At 38.8% G+C, this 12,140-nt stretch overlaps 2 protein-coding genes across 4 annotated transcripts; one reads left to right on the top strand and one right to left on the bottom strand.

The window, feature by feature from the left end:
* Nucleotides 1–580: 580 nt before the first annotated feature.
* sst5 (somatostatin 5) lies at nucleotides 581–2,088 on the bottom strand. Its single transcript, XM_056259118.1, has 2 exons — nucleotides 1,938–2,088; nucleotides 581–933 (listed from the first exon to the last, which is right to left on the bottom strand). Exons 1-2 carry the CDS (start codon nucleotides 2,067–2,069, stop codon nucleotides 739–741), a joined length of 327 nt encoding a protein of 108 aa, XP_056115093.1. The 5' UTR covers nucleotides 2,070–2,088; the 3' UTR covers nucleotides 581–738.
* Nucleotides 2,089–3,907: 1,819 nt separating this feature from the next.
* Nucleotides 3,908–9,347, top strand: snx15 (sorting nexin 15). 3 transcript variants are annotated; one of them, XM_056259326.1, is made up of 8 exons: nucleotides 3,908–4,111; nucleotides 4,507–4,542; nucleotides 4,624–4,744; nucleotides 4,903–5,018; nucleotides 5,822–6,161; nucleotides 6,253–6,408; nucleotides 6,482–6,691; nucleotides 8,864–9,347. In XM_056259326.1, the coding sequence occupies exons 1-8, from the start codon at nucleotides 4,010–4,012 to the stop codon at nucleotides 8,974–8,976; spliced, it is 1,194 nt and encodes a 397-aa protein (XP_056115301.1). In that variant the 5' UTR covers nucleotides 3,908–4,009; the 3' UTR covers nucleotides 8,977–9,347. The 3 variants fall into 3 exon arrangements, with proteins under 3 accessions (XP_056115301.1, XP_056115303.1, XP_056115302.1); XM_056259328.1 differs by having other exon boundaries at nucleotides 3,909–4,111; nucleotides 6,280–6,408; XM_056259327.1 differs by having other exon boundaries at nucleotides 3,909–4,111; nucleotides 6,268–6,408.
* Nucleotides 9,348–12,140: the final 2,793 nt, after the last annotated feature.

Below are 12,140 nucleotides of genomic sequence, written 5' to 3'. Positions count from 1 at the left end.
GCATGGTTTGTTTTAATGGCTGATATGCTTTTTAAGCTGCCGGTTTATTTCAGGGCTTGTTTGGATGACGTTGCATTTTTTTTTCCCCTGATGTTGATTATGGGGATACAAAAAATCAGCTTTATAAATCCATTTGTATTTACAGCAAATGTCTATTGATTTCTAGTTTTTGTACTGACCATTGTTTCCAATTTATGATTTTATGAACTGTGAAAGGAAAAAAAAAAAAATTCCAAAAAAAAAGTTGTTTGCTTTTTTGTGTTATATTACAGAGTCACGTAAACAGTTTCCCTGATCACAGTTTATTACAGAGGACTAAGAATCTAATGACACTGTTGCAAAGTCAACACAACCTATAGATCAAGATTTTTCAATTTAATTTTAACTTTAATCATTCAATCACTTGCTATCAATCTCCATAGTTACCATAACATAAATATTTTATACCATACAGTGCATAAAAATCAATACTATACAAAAGAGTTACACTCAATTTGTACTGGAATAGTATTACTGGTGTAATTTTTTACCAATATGCGTGCTGGTGAATTTTAAAAACATTGTTGGCAGATTTATATAGTATCATACAGGAGAAACTGAATACAATATAGATTAGTTATTACAATCCAGGATACAGGCATAAAGCACAGGACTAGAAATCCTCTAAAACAAGTAATATTGACTTCTAGACCAATATGTCAATGTTGAAAGGGTTTGAGTTGATACCAAGCAAGTTGACTAACAGGAGGTGAAGGTCTTCCAGTAGAAATTTCGACAGCCTGTTTTCCGTTCTCGATGGGAGAGGGGAATCTGGCGAACCACTTCATTGTGAACGTCAAGATCATCGTCGATGCTTTCACGAGCCTGTTTCTCCTCGGGTGCCACCGACTCAGAAAGTTGCTTCAGGAGGAGCAAACGAAAGAAATCCCGAAGCTGCAAAGAATGAAGATTCACAAGCTTTTCACGGTCAAAAAGAAAAATAGATTCTAAATTGAACTTGCTTCGTAACTCTTTACAATTTAATGCGTCGCTGTCTCGCGGAAACCTATCTTCAAAAAACGAGAGGTCGTTTCGAGGGGGGAGGGAAGGGTAATGTATTTGATTAAAGATTATAAGGGTACATGAATTTAAAAAAAATAATGAAGTGCACCGATAAATCATTTATAATAAACACTACAATATTACATATAAAAAGAAGATTTGTCAAATTTGATTTCATGCCGACTTTAAAGTTGATAATGTGGCTTTATACATGGTCAGACAAGTGTGTTATCATATTAGGCTATAACATCATAACCAAGCTCAATTGTCTTTACGAGGTTTTATATCCAGAGAAATTCGGACATACTTTTGTTCGTCATTAGAACATCTGCATCTGAGGCACCATTATGTTTTCATCAGATTAATAAAGTTTACTGTAACTATGTGGGCGCTCGTTTTTTTTTCTCTCATTTGGCCAAAATCTCATCGAAAGTGCTTCGCTTAGGCTATTTAATATTGGCTATGCCTCAACGACAAATAAAACATTCGCCTTCTTGAGTAAAGAAAATCCAGCTGTACTAATTCAAAGAACCAGTTCTTTATTTACTGTTGCATTGCAAACAAGCAGAGACGCAACAAACTGCGCGTGACACTCGCGAGGTTTTACTGCCAATTGAGGATTGAGTGACAAGGTTTAGTCAAAAGCTCTTTTTAATACTTTTCATTGATTAAACATTTGCAAAACAAATTAATGATTAATGAAAAATAAACAGTTGTATTTTTATTAACAAAAAAAGTTATACAATTTTATACATAAACATAGATATACACATTTATTGATTGATAACAAATGTATTGCTGATTGTTATTTTTTGTTATTTTAACAATTTTCATTATTTTCTCTATATCTGCACAGACATCTATCTAAACAACCTGTCGAAAAGCTTGTGTTCTACCTCATTCTCCTTGGGTTCCACTTCAGACCGTAACAGCTGGATCAGCATGTCTCCTCCAGGTGCCGAACTGACGCTGCACAGCAGCAAAGAGAGCGATAGAGTCGCCATGACCATCTGTAATGGGGAAAACATCTTACAGCACTGTAAAAACACTGCCTTAGATGCCTTTAAGAATGACAAGCTTATATAGGCACCAAAGGTGGGAACCTGGGGTTGATTAAAGAGAACTTATTGGTCGAAACATAACACACGAAGGATGATGAAGGTGGTCGTGTGGGTGTACAGGAGAAGGGGTAAAGGGTAAAGGGTGAAGAGACATTTGTGCGAGGGAAAGGACTCCCAGACCCAGTAGGAAAGATGTTTGATAAGGTCACACCCCAAGGTGTTACCTTTGCATCAGAAGCTGTATCAATTCTATGTTATTTGCAATAATATATCATGTCAAAATTGAGCATCTATAACACAAATATCATGTTTGATAGGGGAAAGTGTTAATAACTTCAGTGGCAAGGCACTAATGAATTAGTAAGGTCTTAATTATAGCAGGGTGATGATACTGTCGTGGTCCTGTAAAGCGTGTGGTGTCACTTGTGATTTGGAGAACCGTGCATTTCTGTGTCTTATTCCCACTATGAGGTCCTCGTTAGACAGAGGAATTAATGATGCGAAGTGACTCAAATGTTAATTGGTCTGCTTAGCCATTACGTCACACCATCCTCCATCTCCGGTGATATAGGTGACTGTATGTGAAACTTGAAAAATTAGGATATCGTGCAAAAGTTAATTTATTTCAGTAATTCAACTTAAAAGGTGAAACTAATATATTATATAGAGTCATTACATCCAAAGTGAGATATTTCAAGCCTTTATTTGTTATAATTTTGATGATTGGCTTATAGCTTATTAAAACCCCAAATTCAAAATTAGAACATTGTGAAAAGGTTTTCATAAGCTGTAAGCCATAATCATTAAAATTATAATAAATAAAGGTTTGAAATATCTCACTTTGCATTTAATGAGTCTATATAATATAGTTTCACCTTTTAAGTTGAATTACTGAAATAAATGAACTTTTGCACGATATATATAGATCCTGTCCATCGTATCAAATCTGATACTCATGTGTGGCTGATATTGGACAGTTGTGCACCTCTAACTCTCACTGAAGTTAGAGGATCTCAGAGAGCAATTACTCAGACTTGGCCATCTCAATGGGTGGCCATTAACATTTACAAGGGAGAGGTGAGCATGTCAGTGCTATGGGTAACATGCTGGGCACCTAAATGAGGCCAGCTCATCCTTGGTTTAATAAGAGAGAAAGAAGTAAGCGTTATCTTTAGAGTTAGTTTGTGACAGATGACAAAATGTCTCAGAGTGACAAGACCCATCTAGTGTTTAGATGAGTGGAAATTAGTTTGTTTTAAATTGGTCCCTATAAGATGATCAGAGTGGCACACACGCAGGTGTCTTTTATGGCATTTATGGAGTGTAGACTGATGTGAAAAAAAATCATTTAAAAGCATTTAGCATAAGGCTGCAATGTAACAAAATAATTTCTGAATCCACTGTATATAAAATGCTTATTTTTGTTAATCAGATCTGTTAATAATTTCACAATGGCAGGTTCACAATGGTTTGATATCATTTGAATAGGCTATAAATACATTGCACTTTCATAGTCACAGAATTAGGTTATTCTTTCCAACAGCAAAAAAGGTTTTGAAAAGAGGGCAGTGACTGTTGACTTTGAAAGTGATGTAAAACTTGATTTATCATGTGTATCTAATATACACTCTATTTTTACACACTTATCAGTCTATGGGTCACACTCGTTCTTTCATCAGCACATTCGTCGAAGACACCACAGACAAAAACATCTTCACGTTCCCTAGAATGACTTTTATTTTGAAGGGATTGAAAAGTAGCGACGTTATCCGTTTGCGCATGAACCTGTCACAAAGCAGGAAGTAACTTCCAAACTGTCAACACAGTCCAACGCAGTACCAGTCACGACCGCTTGATTCTGTCCTCATATTTATGTTATTTCAAATTTAAAACATTTTCTGACAGTGATGTCTCGAAAGTCTAAAACTGAAGAATATTATCGCTTCTTCACTGTGACAGATCCACGCACACACGAGAAAGGACACACGGAATATAAAGTAACAGCAAGGGTTAGTAGCACCATAATATACTGCATGATCATATTTACATCTTTTCACAGAGAGGAATAATATAGATACTGCATAGTTTCGACCTCAGATATCTAAATTTTGTGTTTTTAATTGATTACAGGTATCTGAGATATTTATGTTTTACACTTTGATAAACTGTGCTTCATAAATACAAAAGACACTGATCCTCATAGAGAGGGTTAATAATAACTAACGTTACTAGCCTCGGTTTGTGTATCTGGTTTGCTGTGAAACTCGTGATTTAAAGAATCTGGAACAAGATCACGTGGCTCCAGTCTCATCCGCTTCCTCATTCATGCTTCAAATAATAAGCCCTTTCAAATCTTCTCCCTTTGGTGTCATGTGGTTTAACTTATCCGTCTCTTTCTCCACAGTTTGTATCAAAGACAAAGCCGGAGAATGTTAAAGAGGTATGATCATCCCTGACCCTGTATGTTTGCATACACACATGTTTGGAGCTGCGTTGGAGTCATTGTTGGTTTGATTGGCAGGTTGTGGTGTGGAAGAGGTACTCAGAGTTGAAGAAATTACATGGAGAGCTGGCGTACACTCACAGGAACCTGTTCAGGCGGCTAGAAGAGTTTCCCCCTTTTCCACGAGCGCAGGTGTTCGGTAAGGTCAACGGAATTGCTGAGACGGCAGATTTGTCACTTTATTTCCAACCACCTGGATTTGAAGAATTTCATTGTTATGACTTGATGCTGTAAGTCGGCTTCGTTGTGCTTTTCTAACTTCCCTCACCGCTCTCTCTGTGTCTCTCGCTCTCACAGGGCGTTTTGATGAGGCTGTGATTGAAGAGCGGAGGAAAGCAGCCGAGGACATGCTGCTCTTCTCTACAAACATTCCTGCTCTGTACAACAGCCCTCAACTCAAAGATTTCTTCAGGGTTTGACATATATATTATGCCTATAATTGCCATAGAAAGCAATGCAGATATTCTGGAAAATGAAAGAGCGCCACAGGACGCACAAATTGGATCTGAACAGTGGCGACAGTGTGGGCAGTAACTCATTTAGATTAGTAACCAATTAGACTAAGTGTGTGTTCACGGTTCACACTTGTTTGGTTTGCTTAGCGTTCACATTGGCATTTTAACACCAAACCTAAAGATACTGAACCTAAAGGCATAGGGATATGTTCACAACCTGATTGGTCGGCTGTTATTACGTATATTTCACGACTGAACTTACCGAATCTTGTGACATCATATCCTGTTTTTGGTTCGTTTACATGTCTTTGGTCCATGTTGCGTTCAAATTTCAGTGGAAGCGCACAAGAGTTTGTTTGGAAGTGGACCGAGACTCAGCTTTTCCGCTTGTTTGGTGGCACCAGGGTTCGCATGGCAGCGTTCACACTTATTAAAATGACACGCAACTAACCGAGCAATCGCACCAGGGTTCGTTTTAATCCAACCAAACATGCCAAGTGTGAACACACCCTAAAACCACATTTTTTAACGGTAATGTGTATACATATAGTTCATCAATTACTCATCCTGGGGTTGTGTTTAGGTGGAACATGTAATAAATCTTGCTCTTATCAGAGATCATAATGGGCACATGATCAATCTCCAAAAATAATGAAAAAGCCCCCTAAAAGTATCATAAAAGGTGTCCAACCCGAGTGCTGTATTTGTCTGATTGTGTGTCTTGTGAATGGTAATCCGCTTGGTGATTTTTCCTCTGTCAGGGAGGAGAAGTGAGGAGACCACTGGAGACAGCTGCCATTTCCACGTGTCTTCCTCCTCCTCTTATTCCCCTGCCGGAGAGGAACGCTGAGCTGTTGGCTGAAGAGGAGACGGGGAGAGATGCTCCTATCCCGGCCCAGGAGCTGGAGTCCAACCCAAGACTGACAGATCTAGCCCAGCCAGAGGTAGCAGTCGAGGCCTTTTCCGTCGACAGGGAAAGCAGCCCCACACCAGAAACACAAGCAGAAACGCAAATACAGGAACTGACAGAAAAAGAGAGCGACACTGACATCACAACACATGAGAGTAACGGCACAGACACAGCTACGGACGCTACAACACGTTAGTTTGTTATCTACTGTACGTCTTTTATCCTGTTTCTATTCGATTTCAATCATGGCTAATTGCTCTATTCCTGCTCTTCATCTTCCAGATGCCTCGCTTGAAAATGAAATTCCAGGTTCTCCAGTCGACCAATTAGAGGAGTTTGATTCGCTGTTTGATTCTGGATTGGAGGAACATTTAGAAAAGGCTCCGCCTCCGCTTTCAGATACAGACCTCGCTATTTTTGACCCATGTGCCAAAGAAGGTAGGGAGGTCTGCATAGTTTTATCCATTTTTTTATGCAAATCTCACTCTAACCTCCTTATTCAATGCGTCAGATCAACCATACGGATCACCCAGCCATGCTCAACTCCTGTCTGTCCCTCTAACGGGTCCAAACGGGACGGAGTCCGGTGGAGATGTGAACTACGTGCACCAGGCCAATGAAGAGCTGAATGCCGCCCAGGAACGAGAGAGAGAGGGTGATTACAGTGGAGCGGTGAAACGATACAGGATGGCCGTCGATATATTTATGAAAGGAGTGCAAGGTAAGACGAGGAGGATGTTTGTGATGGCAGGATATATGTTTATAGGATATGTCTGTATGCACAGAATCATCTAAAAACTAAATACTACCTTTGTTATATGTGCTGTAGTCAACGAAACACACTGTTGGGAATAGAGAATCCCAGAATGCATCTCAAGTCACCTTCATTTATATAGCGCTTTTAACAATATAGATAGTTTCAAAGCAGCTTTACAGTGATAATAGGAAATGAAAGTAACAGAGATTGTTTTGGCTTTACAGCAGCTCTAGAATAAAGTTATTGTCCAGCTAAAGTTAGTATGAGCTTGACGTGACCTTCCATTTCCAGTGTGACTAATTAACTTGAAGTTATAACAAGCGTGCACAAAATCTTAAGAGTTTAAAATGCAATAATACTTTTATTGTTTTTTAAAAGTCTCAGTAATATTGTGAAAAATTATTACTATTTAAAATAACTTTTCTATTTTAATATATTTTTAAATGTAATTTATTACTGTATTGGCAAAGCTGAATTTTCAGCATCATCAGTGTCACATGATCCTTCATAAATCTTTTTAATATGCTGATTTGCAGCTCAAGAAACTTATTATAATTGTTGAAAACAGTTTTGCTACTGTAATACATTTTTCTTCTGGATTCTTAGTTTTTTCTGAATATAAAGTTCATAAGAACAGCATTTATTTGAAATATAAATATTTTGTAACCAGTGTTGGGGAAAGTTACCTTTAAAAGTTATGCATTACAATATTGTGTAACTAATTGCATTACTTTGTGTTACTTTTCCTCATATGGGCTGGGCTTGTTTGTCATTTTGAGGAATACTGAATGTGTTTTTGTGCAAGTGAGAAGAGTAAATCCTCACATTTAGTCTAGAACTACAATATCCATCATGTTCACACACACACACACACACACCTCTGCACTTACTCACGATTTCTCTCAACATGTGGACATAAAGAGCCGTCAGTCAATACGTGGAAAAAATAAAGTAGCTTGCGTTACTTGTTTGAAAAAGTACATTTAAAAGTAATGCATTACTTTACAAGTTGAAAAAAGAAATCTGATTACATAACTTGCGTTACTTGTAATGTGTAACCCCAACACTGTTTGTAACATTTTAGGGTGTGTTCACACTTGGCATGTTTGGTTGGATTAAAACGAACCCTGGTGTGATTGCTCTGTTAGTGCGGTTCATTTGAACAAATGTGAATGCTAATATCTGAACCCTGGTGCCACCAAACAAGCGGACCGAGACGAACTCTACTGAAATATGAACGCAACACGAACCAAAAACAGGACATGATGTCACAAGATCCTAAATAGGACAGAATGTTCAAACATATCTGTTTTTTTCCTCATAGTCTTGTTGCCCATCACAGTTCGGTACAGGCATCAGAACCGCGTCCCCTCGCAGCAGATCTGTGTGTGTGTGTGTGTGACGGAGGGATTCCTGTAGCTGTTTTGACTCCTTTACACATTTTATAAGTTCTTCACGAGTTCTCAGCTGGTCAAAATACCATAATTTGTAGGCTACGCACACAAAACGAGCGCATGTAGCCCAGAACACAGCATTGTTTCATAATAAAAGCCGACCAATCAGGTTGTGAACGTATCCCTATGCCTTTAGGTTCAGTATCTTTAATTTCGGTGTAAAAATGCCAATGTGAGCACCCAGGACTAAACGTTTTGGGTCCGTACCAAAACAACAAAGTGTGAACACACCCATAACGCTCTTTACTGTCACTTTTGATCCATTTAATATATCCTCGCTGAATAAAGCTATTCATTTCTTTATAAAAAAAAAGCAATGTTTTTATAAATTGCATGACCAAAACACTGCTGTTTTAGTAAACATTTGAGGTTTTTTATTATCTAAATAAAAATAAAATTGAAAAACTGGCCCCGTATACAGGTTACAGACCCTAAATCATACAAAGGCCAATTTGCTGTGGTCCGAATGACCCTGGCGTGATTCAATGATTAGAGAGGAAAGAGCAGAGTAGCTCTCAACACAAGGACATTACGTGCAATGTTTTTTTCCTCGAAGCAGGAAAATTGGCTCTGTTTGGATGCAATGTAAAATATTGAAATGGTAGGAGGAAACTAAACCTCACTACATCCCTTTGTTCTACCCTTTTCTCTTCTCTCTCTATTACTCATTCTCTCCCGCTAGGAGATGTAGATTTGAAGAGGAGAGAAGCAGTGAAGAGGAAGATTGCTGAAGTCCTAGAGCTTGCGGAGAGACTTCTATCTATACAGACTCCCACTCACGACCACAATACATAGAGAAACAATTTAAACACACACACACACACACACACTAACTCAAGCTTCATCAAACCTGGGATACCCAAGCTCACTCCCACATGTGTACCCTCGTGAACCGAGTTTTGACTAACACGCGCACACGTTGAAACAATTCCACCACGGTTTCACTTAAGTGCAACTCGCCGACCACCCACACGGTCAACACACACACACACACACACACTTGACTCCCACACTCAAATAGTTACACTTGTAGCCCCATCCAAACAGATGTGTCCAATGGATGCACTACACTCTCTGCATTGTAAGACCAAGCAATTTCTGCTTGATTTGACACTATTTTAACGTAATCATCTAATACTGTCTGATCCTAGGGAACGTCTTTAGAGGCTTTTTCAAACTTTTGTGTAAATGAAGCTGTTATGTAAATGACTGTTGTCTAAATGAAGACATTGCCTTTTCAATTGAATCTGTCTGTTTTGTAAATTATAAGTAATTTAAAATGTAATATAATTATAAAAAAGCATTCTCAACCCATTTTACTTTTGTAATATGATATTTCAGGGTGGAACAGGATATTCAGTGTATTCAAAAGTCTTCGTTAAAGTGTTACAAGCCATGAACCAATCAGCTACGAGGTGAATCACAACACTACAAACTTTGATTTGAAGCGAAAAAGTATTAGAAAACTGGACAAAAATACAGTTACAAGACTGTGTAGTTAACAGCTTATGTGGTATATATACACTCACCGGCCACTTTATTAGGTACACCTGTCCAACTGCTCGTTAACACTTAATTTCTAAGCAGCCAATCACATGGCGGCAACTCAGTGCATTTAGGCATGTAGACATGGTCAAGACAATCTCCTGCAGTTCAAACCGAGCATCAGTATGGGGAAGAAAGGTGATTTGAGTGACTTTGAACGTGGCATGATTGTTGGTGCCAGAAGGGCTGGTCTGAGTATTTCAGAAACTGCTAATCTACTGGGATTTTCACGCACAACCATCTCTAGGGTTTACAGAGAATGGTCCGAAAAAGAAAAAACATCCAGTGAGCGGCAGTTCTGTGGGCGGAAATGCCTTGTTGATGCCAGAGGTCAGAGGAGAATGGCCAGACTGGTTCGAGCTGATAGAAGGGCAACAGTGACTGAAATAACCACTCGTTACAACCGAGGTATGCAGCAAAGCATTTGTGAAGCCACAACACGCACAACCTTGAGGCGGATGGGCTACAACAGCAGAAGACTCCACCGGGTACCACTCATCTCCACTACAAATAGGAAAAAGAGGCTACAATTTGCAAGAGCTCACCAAAATTGAACAGTTGAAGACTGGTCTGATGAGTCTCGATTTCTGTTGAGACATTCAGATGTTAGAGTCAGAATTTGGCGTAAACAGAATGACAACATGGAACCATCATGCCTTGTTACCACTGTGCAGGCTGGTGGTGGTGGTGTAATGGTGTGGGGGATGTTTTCCTGGCACACTTTAGGCCCCTTAGTGCCAATTGGGCATCGTTAAAATGCCACGGCCTACCTGAGCATTGTTTCTGACCATGTCCATCCCTTTATGGCCACCATGTACCCATCCTCTGATGGCTACTTCCACCATGTCACAAAGCTCTAATCATTTCAAATTGGTTTCTTGAACATGACAATGAGTTCACTGTACTAAAATGGCCTCCACAGTCACCAGATCTCAACCCAATAGAGCATCTTTGGGATGTGGTGGAACGGGAGATTCGCATCATGGATGTGCAGCCGACAAATCTGCGGCAACTGTGTGATGCCATCATGTCAATATGGACCAAACTCCCTGAGGAATGCTTCCAGCACCTTGTTGAATCTATGCCACGAAGAATTGAGGCAGTTCTGAAGGCAAAAGGGGGTCCAACCCGTTACTAGCATGGGGTACCTAATAAAGTGGCCGGTGAGTGTATATATAATATGTAATTAGCAGTGCTTCATTGGAGTGGGCGGAGCTAAAGAGATCCTTTGGTGGGTTTGCTTGTTTTGACTCTGATTGGTGGAAGTTTCCGTGCAGAATCATGGGAAATGTAGTTTTTCCACCACAAATTCTGCTGTTATACACAGTTATTTTAAAACTAAGCTGAAATAAGGTGGGCTGACGGCTTCATAAGAAGCAAATACTATCGAGTTGCAACCTCGTAGCTCACAGTAGGTCTTTCTTTCAAGGGTAAGTTATTGTTAAAAATCAATTTCCCTATGGAGAAATTTTACTTCCGGAACCTGATTGATGTATTGACTCGTTGTTAAAATGTTGTTGATTTTGAACAAAAAAAAGTTACGTAGTTCACCTTTCAAATGGTTAATTTTCATCTCGTGTTAACTTTAGATCCCCCTGTGGTGAAAATCAAGCTTTTAACCCTCTACTGCACGCATTATTATGCAATCATGGAAAAAAAATTTTACAGTGTTTTTTTATATATAAAATAGACTCAAATTAACATTTCTTTTTTTTTTTTTTTTTTTTGGGAGGGGTACTTTTGGGTACGTTGCCATATGGCAACATTGTGCGACAATGGAACAGCCTGATGCGTTTTCTCCCAAAATGATATGAAATTCATAGATGATTACAGACAGAATCTTTTAGAAATGAAATTGTTTTTATTATTTAAAATGTTTTCAAGAGCTTTGTGTACAAAATATGAAACTAATTTTCAAAGTATTATTTCAACAATATTTACAAAACATCTGACGCAAACTCATAAGAACTGTTCAAGTGAAACTACTCAATGTGAAACGATTATTTCAACAACATTTACAAAACATCTGACGCAAACTCATAAGAACTGTTAAAGTGAAACTACTCGATGTGAAACGCCTTAAAGCAGTTGTTCTCTCCGTTAAAGGTGGGGTATGTGATTTTCTTTTTTGACCATTTTTTCAAAATCACTTGAAATCCTATTCCTAACCCACTTACAGCCACTGAGTTAGAAACACTGACATGAAAATTAAAAAATTTAATCATCTGTGGAACGGGCAGGACTCGAAAAACTCCAGCCAATCATTTCCAAGACCACCTAGAATCATTGGACAGTAAGTGCGTCAATCAAACGGTCGTACCATACCCCCATGCCCCTCTTCGAATGGGTGGAGTCAGGGCCAGCGTTGGAGGAAAGAAGGTAGGACCTTTTGAGTTGTGTATTTTCAAAATCTG

Source organism: Rhinichthys klamathensis, unplaced genomic scaffold (genome assembly GCF_029890125.1).
Source record: "Rhinichthys klamathensis goyatoka isolate OS25496 unplaced genomic scaffold, OSU_Roscu_1.1 h1tg000165l_1, whole genome shotgun sequence".
Lineage (NCBI taxonomy): Eukaryota > Metazoa > Chordata > Actinopteri > Cypriniformes > Leuciscidae > Rhinichthys > Rhinichthys klamathensis.
This window is presented reverse-complemented; position numbering and strand designations above follow the sequence as displayed.